The following is a 10,802-nucleotide window of genomic DNA, read 5'->3' as shown; positions in this document are numbered from 1 at the left end:
GTTCTAGAACAACCTTTAATTTGCATTGCTTTGTAACAGCTTGTCTGGACTCAGTAATCCCTTCCTTCAGTAATCCCTAACTCACTGGAGTGGGAACAACAGAGCCAACAGGGTACAACTAAAAAATTTCCTAGGTTGACCATACTGGTTATAGTTGAACTCCCTCTCTAAAACACTGGCTCACTGAGAATTGTTTTTTTGTTTTTTAATGCCTTAACTACTAACATTTAAAAATTGAAGTAACATGATGTCAGTTTTCTTGGTACTGTTTTATCTCCAACCACAAATTAATAGCTGAACCCTTTTGGTAAGCCGACCTTGAGCAGCAGTTGCTAGGTCACCATTCAGTACATCCCCCAAAGTAGCTATCATTATAGTTAGTAATAAAGGCTGTACATAGGAGAATTTAAAAGCGGGGGAGGTGTGGCTCAGTGCATTGAGCAGGGGCCTGCGAACCAAATGGTTATCAGTTCAGTTCCCAGTCCGGGCACATGCCTGGGTTGCAGGCTGGGTACCCAGTGCGGGGTGTGCGAGAGGTAGCCATACACTGATGTTTCTCTCCCTCTCCTTCCCTTCTCCTCTGTCTGGAAATAAAATCTTTAAAAATGAAAGGGAGAATCATAAATCTTTCTGCTTATCCTATTGAACTTTTACACAGACACCAGTGTTATGTACTGATAAAGTTAGAGTTTGCTTATTGGCATAAGTTCAGAGCTGTGACTTAACTCTTATTCTGCTGTGATTACCAAAACTACTAATGGGTATAATACTTCCCTTTTGTGAAAGTTATGCCAGTTGAACTCAAGTAGATATGTGATTTTAAAATTCACCACTAGATGGAGAGCTTTTTTGTCATTTTTGTTAATCTCAAAATGAGTTGCAGTTTATTCTTGTTCACAGATACTGTAGCGAATTGGGGGTGTTTGTCCATTTGGCTAACATTTATTTGGAACCCCGAAATCAGTGCTCACAGCCCATCACAGTCACTTCAGAACGTGAGCGGTGAAGACTCCGTCTCCCAGCATGCATGGGCCCCGCCGGGTCTGGCTGAGCAGGGTGATGCTCGGCCTGTTCGGGCTCTCGGACTAGAATCAGATGTCTCTTTCGTGGTCTATTTGGTGCCACATTTTTGCATTTTTGTGCTTTCTGTTGGTGATTTTGCTGTTTAAAATGGCCCCCAAGTGTAGTGCTACGGTGCTGGCCAGTATCTCACAAGGTAAGAAGGATGTGGCGTCCCTTACAGAGTAAGTGAGTGAGTTAAATAAGCCTCAGGCATGAGTTACATGCAGTGCTGTGGAGCACATGCTTAATGAGTCAACACTGTGTTAAGGTCTCTTTAACGTACCTTAACACATAAAACAAGATTATGTATTAACTGGTTGACAAAAATGTATCTGGAGGCTCACAGGAACCTAAACCTTCGTATTTTCTCTAGGGAGCAAATGGTTCAGTATCCATTAATTTAGTGTCTGGTAACTTCACAGATGATCCAACTACCACAAATAAGAGAATCAACTGTATTTTTTACTCTTCAAACACCAGTGTCCTGACTTAAAGGATATGTGAATTCTCTAAACGCCTTTTCTCCGCCAAGTGACATGCTCCAGAAGTCCCTTTCACTGTTTAGTTTGCTATCAGTAGTAACAAGAACAACTTTTACATAGAGACAGGAGGATTTTTACGTCATGGGAAGTTGAACAATGGTCCAGAAGGAACATGGTAGAAGAACTTGATAGTTCTAAGAAGAGAGTCATGTTTTCTGCTGTTTTTGACAAATGATAGAGCCTTAATTTTGCTGTTAGTGAAAACTTAATGGAACATTTAACATAAGTGGATAGTTAGGTATCTGGGTACTCTACAGATTGTGGTCAAAATCAGTTCTCTCTCTGTAAAGTACACCAAATTTGTATTCTAGGCCATTGGAAAACCAGTGTGTTGTCACAGGAAAGGCCCTGCGAGATGGAGCTGCAGCTTACCTTTATGAGGCTCTGCACTTCGGAAGTCCCAGACCACTGTGCTCTTCTGCGAATGTCTTGCATGGACATGGCTCCTCCTGAGTGAAATTCCCTGGTCCCTCCAAAGGGCATTACTGGCCTGAAGCAGGCAAACAGGTCATGACGTGGGAGGCCCTGGGGTGCAGCACTTACCTCTGTAAGGGAGGTCTCTGCAATTCAGGGTCCTCTGTTAATGAGCTGACTTTTGTTCTTTACATAATTTCAGCCCTGGCTGGGTAGCTCAGTTGGTTAGAGCATCGTCCCTATACACCAAGGTTGCCAGCTCGCTCTCTGGCCAGGGCACATAGGAGAATCAACTGATGAATGCACAAATGAGTGGGGCAAAAAATCGATGGGGTGTTTTTTCTCTCCCATCCTCTCAAATCCATCAATAAAAATTTTTTTTTGAAAGCAATACAACTTCATAAATTGGGCAAGACTCTGCTGGGTGTCTGTGTTGCCGTGGGAAGAACACTTGGGAGTAGGTGTGAGTCCTCGAGCTGTGTGGTTTGCATCAATCTTGGCGTGGTTTTCCTTCCGTGTGCATTGGATGTAGGGGACTCTGTGTGTTCGGGAGGACTGGGAACCTGCGTGTCCGTCCTCATGTGTGGTTGGAGCCCAGGGAGGGGTGGAAGAGGGACGTGAGGTTCAGGGGCAGTGTGCTGTGGGGCGTCAGGGTGGGGCAGAGACTCCCTGGTCCAGTCTGCGCTGTCTTTGGGCACACGGCAGAAGTGGAGGACTTCCCTAGCTCTTGACCTTGTACCTGTAAGTTGATATATAACCAGGAGTTTTCACTTGTTGACCGACTCAGCACTCCATAGCATGCCTACTTTCCTGGCATTTTGTGTTTTTAGTCATGGATTACGGAATAAGAAACAGCCTCCTGTTAAAGGAGTTTCAGACGTCAGCAAGTCAGTAGGTCGAATATGGAGGCGACAGGGAATCCCCGATAGACCCACTTCTGAGGGAGGTTTGCAAAGTAAGCTTGATTTAGTCCTTTTTGAGAAAACTGCTGGCAAGGGCATCTAGCCTGCCGGACCTCCAGATGGCCCCCTGCTGCTCTTGGGGGGCAAGTGGGGCACAATTCCGGGATCTTGGGGGGGATTGTGGTTACTGAGCTGGGGCGGGCCCTGGCCCTCCCCCGCCTCAGTCTGGGCTCATGTAGCTGCTGGGCCTGGGTCTGTGCTGTCCCACCTTCAAGGCCACCCCTGTTCCCTTTCATTAGAATTCTTCCTGTTATTGGGTGCTAATTTTGACATACTTGATGTTATTTTGATTGATATTTAGATAGTCTTCAGGTTGAAATATCCCTTTTCTGATATCCTGAGCAAATCCCTGTTACTTTTACCTCTTGTAATAACATTTCTTAGAAATTACTCTAGAGGACCAGTCAATAGTGATTATCGCTCTCAGGTTGGGCCACGTTGACTAGAATATAAGTAGAAAATGTGAAGTTTACTTTGAACCAATTTGAGAGTTAGTAGTTTTAGATTTCTTTGTTTGCTTGCGATATGCCAGATGCTTTATTGGGATTGGGAATTACCCTTGTAGGTACAAAGAATCTGGAGGTTTAGTTAGGTGTCCACTGGATGTCCTTTTATTTTTTTTGTAACAGTGAATACTCTCTTCTGGGAACAAGGTTTCCAAACCTTTCAAGCCTGCCCGTGTACCCAGATTTATCCTGATTTCTCAGTGGGCCCAGGAGCTGGCCTGTGGCCTTGGCGAAGCCGTGCTTCCTGAGCAAGAGGGAGCCAAGGCCGTCCACTGGAGAAGCAGCGTGCCAGGGAGGAAGGGCCGGTGAAGCCCACTTCTGCTCTTTCAGAATCATCCCAATGCCCCGCCTGCTTCCCGAGCTCATGCCCCAAGACCTGCCACGTCCCGGGGGCGCGTGAGCACGCAGTGGTCCACACTCAGGTCCACTGCTGGCTCCAGGGGTAGTACCTGCAGCTGGACGGGTCCAGCCCCTAGCTTGCCACATTAGCCTGGCCAGAGTCTGGGGCCGGCTGTTCTGCTGGGTCACTGGCTATGACGCTGTGTTCTCCGTGGGCCTCCACACAACCCTGCACTGTCCTTAGGATGATCTGGAGTCTCCGGTCCAAGGCGAGGAGGTGGGGCTCTGTGAGGATGGGGGCGAGCTGGTCCGCCAGCAGTGACTCCCGCATCACGTCGCTGAGTCTGTACTCGGCTTGAGCCAGCAGCTGCAGGTGCAGAAGTGTTTTCTTTTTTATCCTGGGAGGGCAGAGTCATAGGGACCACGTAAGTCAATGTAAAGAAAATAACTAACTTCCTCCACAAGAAGCCGTTGTAGCTGATGTTCTGAGAGCCTCTCCCTGAATGTCTTAAGCACACCTCAGTGGAAACCAGGTAAAAGGAGTGACTGAGAGATGACCCAGTATTCTGCAGCCCTTTTCCAGTGGCCTTTTGGTCAAAGGCCTGCAGAGCCATTTGTACTCTGCTGGTTGTGATGCCACCCAGTAATGCTGGACCTCGAGCATCTGACATTGCTAAGGAAGTCTGAAGTGATAATGGCTTTCCAAGGAGATGTAAAGCTACAAGAGGTTTCCTGTAGCGAAAGTGATGGCGGTTGCCACCTCAAAAGCCTGGTGACAGCCTCCCAGTTGCTTCTTGGCAACTTTATATACTTCTCGGTGTCAGATTCTCAAACCAGAGGGGTGAAGCGGGGGTGGGGCCAGCCTTGCCTTAAGGATTTTGATTTCACACAGAAACCTTACTTGGACTCAGAGGCCTAAGCAGCCTCGTCGTCCAATTTTGGTCATACACGGCCGGCCCTCCTCGGGAGGAGAGGAAGGGTGGCGGGAGGGGAGCTCCTGTGCGTGAACCCAAGAGTGGATGCAGACAATTCAGGCTTCGTTCTGAGTTCCAGCTGAAAGTGAATGAGATGATTTTGCTAAGTGTGAGTCACAGATTTCTAATGAGCTCTAACTGCGGCTGAGCAGCTGGGCAATTTCACAAGCCTGGTGAGACCAGGGAGACAGAGAAGTAGGTCAGAGGTCCTCCAGAGAAATGGTGGCCGAAGGGTTCAGTACTTCTTTCAGTCTGACATGGGCTTGTGGGACTGGAGTCAGAATTTTACTTAGCTGGTGATCAAGTAGTGATATTCATGAGCTTATGTGAGCACCGGGCGAAGCAGAGGACTGATTAGTCACACACAAGACAGGCTCTGCCAGAGTGGGTGATTATTATCTGAGTGGGCTAAGGATTAAAGTTAGTGATTGAAAGGCTTTTTTTTTTTTTTTTTAAGATCCTAATTCATCCCATGATGAAAGATGAAAGACTCTCAGCTGTCCTTGGGGAAAATTCCATCAGTGGTAATTCCTGTCATTCCACCCACCCATGTCCTAAACCAATGAAAACTGAGTAAGAGCCTCAGAACTTGGTTGCAAGCAGGATGGAGTGTCACAGTCATGACCCGTGCTTGAACTGAGACCTCACCTGCAGCACTGGGAGAGTGGCGAGAGGATGGAGATTTCGTCGTGGGAGTGTCGTCCAAACCTAGAAGACACAGGTTTTCGTGGGTGCCAAGCAGCACCCCCCTTCTGAATGGTTCTCTCCCTCAGGCTCTTTTTTGAAGCACAGCTCAGGGTAAAATGCCAAGGATCCTGGCAGCTGCCCCTGCAGCCCCGTCCTCAATTAGGTCACAAAATTCTCTGTCTAAAGGAATTGAAACCAAGCAGTCATTCACCCGTTCACTCATTCACCAACTGCAGAGGGCCAGACACTGAGGACCCGCCATGTGCTCTGTCTCCAGGAGTGAACCTTCCAGTAAAAAAACCATGGAAAAGTCCAATCTATTTCACTGGTGCTCTTGGGGTTGAGGAGACACAAGTAGTAGTTTACACAGATCAAGAGAAAAACAAGTGGGGCAAGGAGACAGGAAACATGACCACAAGCTCCTCATTCTCGGGCTGCTGGTTCCCCTGCGCAGCTGCAAGGGGTGCGGCAGGGCAGGGGGAGTGGTGGGACACTTACCCTCTGGCGTTGTCAAGGTGAATAAGGAACCCATCATCCCCAAATTTGGTGAACATCTCATAATGGTGACGGTCCATATTTCCTGTAAAGGAGGAGGACATTGGAGATGAGGCCCCTAGGCCAGGGGGCAGGTGCTCCTGACCTCCTGTTTTCTCTCCAGGGCATGGAGGCCTTTTAACAGTTCAGACAGGTGTCTGAACCCAGGGCCACAAGCTGTCATTTCCCCAGGGTGATCAGGGACATTGTTGAGGGAGAAGGAAGCTAAACAAGCCAACAAACCCTTGGGTGGACTTTGCAAACCTAAGGCTTTCACTGTTTTCCCCAACCCCCGGGCCCAGGACTTGAACACTCCGCGTTGATATTGGGTTTCCTCACCTGAGCTCCTCAACTGAGGCTTGTAGGAGGCAGACACAGTTTAACCTCCCACAGGGTGTGAGAGTGAGTGGGGTGGGGGCTGTGGGACTTCAGATCTGCACATGTGTGTGCTGGCTGCCTTCAGAACTCTGTCCCCCTAGTCTTCCCCGGTCCCCAAGGGACTCAAAGGCAGATGACCAGCCCCTTTCCGAGGCCTACCCACTGCCCCCGTTCATTGGGCACTCTGCTCTTTCCTTCCTGGTTTCCCCGCAGTTGATCCAGGGAATCAATGAGTTCAAACCTGAGGCCTAAACCTGAGGCCCGCTTGGGCCTGGCTGGCTCATATCTCTGCCTTTTGGGAGGAGAACATGCTCACTTCTGTCCTCTGGGACCTCTGCCACTGCTGTGGCCATGGGCAGTGTGGGGTTATTCAGTCCGCGTGGTCCGGGCTGCAACGTGCCCAAGGTCAGGGAGACTCCCAGACCCACAGCAGAGCCCACTCTGCCAAGAGCCCCGGGCAGGGGACCTACCGATGAGGAAGTCGAAGATGGCCATGTCGATGATGTTGAGCAGCCGGTTGCTGCTGTTGTACGGGTAGATCTGCTTCACGGTGTCGCAGTAAAGAGGATTGACCTCCCACCTGAGGGGGAGAACCAGTCCTGGGGCTGGAAAAGCCAAGATGGCAAGGTGTTGGGGGCCCTCCTCACACCTGTCCCCCCACCCCGAAACCCCTGCCTGGCTCACCCTGCCCTAGGCATGCAGACGGTAGCTGGGTACATTCGGGTGGACCCTGGGCAAAGACATGGGAGGCCGCAGAGTCCACAGGGTGAGAATTTTCTGGGTCCTTTGAGGACATGTTTCCTGAGTATCTGCTGTGCTGGGTGCCACACCGATGGCCAGCACACCACGTGCCCGAGGGGCGATGATGGGGCAGCCGGGGGCAGCCTGGCTACGTGTCCCTGACCTGCTTTCTCTGCAGCTCCTCTCACTGAGCCTTGGGCCCTACAGCTCTCCTGAGATATCCCTTGCCCCCCATAAGCCACTCTCTGTCTCTCTCACACATGTTCCTCTGTCTGGATCCACCCCACCTCCCTGGGCCATGGCCCTTTCCATTGGGTGGGCTCCTAGCCTTCTCAAGTCCCTTAGGATCTGTCCTGTCCTCCAGAACTTTGCTTCTCTGGGTTACTAATCCTCATGAATAGCACCAGGAACCTATTCATTCAGTCAACTACCATGCACCAAGTATCTACTGTGTGCCAGGGGTGTGCTAAACCCTGGGATGTGACAATGGGGTCCTTGGCTTCACGGGCTTACTCGGGGGGACCAGTGTCTCCTGTGGGCCCTCAGTGCTTCTCTGTATCACAGCAGGTGTTGCTGCGTTTGCAGAATCTGGCTATTCCTCTGACCCCAGCTTGACCACAGAGCTTCTTGAGTGTCTTTCATTTCTGTATCCCCCAGCACCTAGTGTTGGGCACATAGTAGGCTCTTTATAACTGAATAAATGAACTAAGGGGAGAGTAAACACAGGCCAGCTGGTTCCAGGATCTATATGCAATGAGGCAGAGGAAAACTGAGGTAGCTTTTGGGGTCCAAAAGCCAAGCTAGCCACAAGTCCTTGGTGTGGGAGACAGGGAACATGTCATTCTCACATTGCTGGGGTCACTCTCAGGGACTAATGTGTGTGGCCATGCGGCTGGGGGCCAACTCACTCCTCTTTTCCCGCCAGCGTGTAGGAGCGGATCCAGGGGTTGGGCACAGACAGCCTGGGGGCCAGGTTGAGGGACGGCAGGAACGCGGAGAGGGAGCCCTCCAGCAGGTGGGGGTTGCCACAGACAGCGTATTCGGTCTTGCACATGTAGGGGCACTTGGCGAAGAAGCACACGTTGCTGGCTGGAGCATGGGGCAGCGGAGAGGAGGCGTAAGAGAAGGGCCTCAGAGGCAGACCACCTTCCTGCCCCAGGAAGTCCGCTGGGAGGGCAGGGGACCCCCGAGCTTTTCCAGATGGCGAGTGCTCTTAAACCGAGCATCCTGTGCACCAATTTTCAAATGTCCCAGAGCAGAGAAAGTTCCCAGACCAGCTCCACTGCCTCCTGTCCATATGACCAGTGTGTTCTTTGTCCAGATAACGCCTGATTCCAGGGAGGTCGGCACTGTCATTAGGTGCCCGCCTGGTCTCGTTAGCATCTCATGTACGACCTTTTCCCACCCCCAGCTCCTCTTGTGTGAAGCTCAGGGGGACCAGGGTGGGATGCTGGATGGCGGCATATGCCCGCCCCAGCAATGGACGTTGCCACTGGCAGGAGAGACCGCTGCTGAACGCAGCGGCGGCCATGTTGGCCTGCTGTGTTCTTAGACCCAGAAGATTGCTTTGGCCAGTACTCTACCTGGGGAGACAAAGAAAACACTCTGCAGGATTTCATTCTTGGTGACCTCTAGGATTTCCTTGGTGACATTGACTAGCCTCCCTGTTGTTGGTGGTACCCGTCGGAAGTCCAGAATCCTGAAAGAGAGCGAGCCCTAGTCAGATCTGAGGGACAGCCAGGAGTTCAATGGTCACCCATTAAAATGGACTGGCATTTCTGACCACACTCAGCTGCGGGGGTCCACGCAGGGCTGAGTGGATGGTGTCCAGGGCAAACCTACATTGAAAGGGGTGGCAGAAGGGACAGAAGAGGATTTCTCATTCCATCAAGCCTTTTGGGCAAAACTTCTACCATCCAAGCTGTGTTCTAGGTTAGAGCTTCTCATATTCTAATGTGCATATGAGTCACACAAGATCTTGTTCAAATGCAGGCTCTGATTCAGTGGGGCCAGGGCGAGGCTGAAAGGCTCTCAGGTGGTGTTCACGAAGGAGACAAAGCGCCGGTAGGAAGACATTCCAGGGAGCTCCCACCTGGTGTCTTCCCCAGCATCCCTTCTTGAGACTGGCCCTCACTGTCAATGCCCTCTCCATGGGGCCAGACCCTACCTGTCCAGGTGGAAAGCTGCGATCTCAGCATTGTGTCTCTGAAAGTCAATGAAGTAGAAGAAATCTGCGGGTGTCTCCTCATCTCGCTGCTGTCTGAAAAGAAGGAAGGAATCATGCCCTGGACACAGACTTCACCTGGGAGCCCGAGAAGACAGCCGATGAGCGGGACCAGGGGGGAAAGGAAAGTGCACTTTCGTGCTTTGAATGTGTGCTAAGGTACACATCGTTGATGGAGTGACAAATCAGGTGTGGCTGGTCACTCCCCGAGCTAGGAGACTTGCTTAGTAAGGACCCAGGCTTCCTGAGAGACACTGCCTTATTGGCATCCCCAATACCAAAACTCCTTAAGAACTTTGGTGACAGTGGCTGACTGTTAAAAAGCCCAGCAGCTGAGAGGGAAGAAATACAGACCTTCTGTCTGCAGACAGAACAGAGGCGAGGGAACTGGCTAGTGAAAGCAGAACAGGGGAGACCCAGATGCTCAGGACTAAGAGAGGTGGGGTGCAAGACAGGGCTTTATAAAAGCAAAAGTGCCCTAAAGGTGCAATTCCATGACTGAGGTTTGAAGGACAGAGAGTTATGGGACTTAGGGTGGTAGGGAGGAGTAACTGGACTGTCTTGTCCCCTCTGAGACACCTCGCTGGGTCATGAGAGTTGGCCAGCCAGAGGGTTGAGGGAGGAGGCCGGTGTAGAGGATGTGGATTTATATACGTTTTTAACTCGAATAGACTCCTGAGAAGCTTCAGCCTGCCTGACCGTGGTGGGCCGGCTGGGCGTGTCTGATCAGGAAGGTCCTTCCAGTCACGAAGCGCATCGAGGCTCCTGGCCTCAACGCTAATAAACATGGAGGGATGATGATCTTTGAATAATTTTATAATCTACAGTTTGAGATGACACCATAGGTGCAAATGCAACTTAAATGTAAATAAACATAATGTCGCAGAAAGCTGAAAACAAGCAGCACCAGCCATGGGAACAGTGGAGTGCATTTCTGAGTGCTGGTAAACACAGGGAGGGGCTGCCCCAAGTCGGGCTTCTATTTTGAAAGGTGTGGCCACTTGTTAAGCCCAGCCTGGGCTGGACCTGCCTCTCCTCATCACTCACTGGTTTTGGACCAAAACTCCCCCAGGGCTGCCCAGGCTGGACCTGAGGCAAGGAAGGCAGTCACTTACCTCATGGGTTTGAACATGGCCTTCCCGAAGTCTGAGAACCTCAGAACCAGCTTGAGGTGGACCCCACTGGGTTTCACAACTGTCAGGGGGACAAGGGGGAATTAACCACGCTTCCGGGGCAAAGTTCAGGGCCCTGACCCTTTGGTCATTCAATAAACCCAACCAATTTCATCTGTTTTTTCTAAAGACTGGAATTTGCTTTTTGAGGCCTGCAGGGTAAATTCCATCCCATTGGGTGGAGGGGAGTGTGCCCAGGAGGTCAAGGCAATAGCTTTCCTGCTGCTATGGGAACAGGGCCGACAGTATGGGTTTTGCCCAGACAGG

At 50.8% G+C, this 10,802-nt stretch overlaps 1 protein-coding gene across 1 annotated transcript in view; it reads right to left on the bottom strand.

Annotated features, from left to right (window-relative positions):
- Nucleotides 1–3,568: 3,568 nt before the first annotated feature.
- FAM20A (FAM20A golgi associated secretory pathway pseudokinase) overlaps nucleotides 3,569–10,802 on the bottom strand; it is a 31,386-nt gene continuing 24,152 nt past the window's right edge. Inside the window, exons 4-11 of the mRNA XM_045836631.1 lie at nucleotides 10,479–10,557; nucleotides 9,307–9,399; nucleotides 8,723–8,838; nucleotides 8,048–8,228; nucleotides 6,869–6,978; nucleotides 5,985–6,066; nucleotides 5,448–5,507; nucleotides 3,569–4,223 (exon numbers count right to left, since the gene is read on the bottom strand). Of these exons, the coding sequence (XP_045692587.1) occupies nucleotides 3,959–4,223; nucleotides 5,448–5,507; nucleotides 5,985–6,066; nucleotides 6,869–6,978; nucleotides 8,048–8,228; nucleotides 8,723–8,838; nucleotides 9,307–9,399; nucleotides 10,479–10,557 (986 nt within the window). The 3' untranslated portion in view covers nucleotides 3,569–3,958. The remainder of the gene's footprint in view (nucleotides 4,224–5,447; nucleotides 5,508–5,984; nucleotides 6,067–6,868; nucleotides 6,979–8,047; nucleotides 8,229–8,722; nucleotides 8,839–9,306; nucleotides 9,400–10,478; nucleotides 10,558–10,802) is intronic.

The sequence above is a fragment of the Phyllostomus hastatus genome, unplaced genomic scaffold (assembly GCF_019186645.2).
Source record: "Phyllostomus hastatus isolate PE091 unplaced genomic scaffold, TTU_PhHast_1.1 phas_contig_210, whole genome shotgun sequence".
Classification (NCBI taxonomy): Eukaryota; Metazoa; Chordata; class Mammalia; order Chiroptera; family Phyllostomidae; genus Phyllostomus; species Phyllostomus hastatus.
This window is presented reverse-complemented; position numbering and strand designations above follow the sequence as displayed.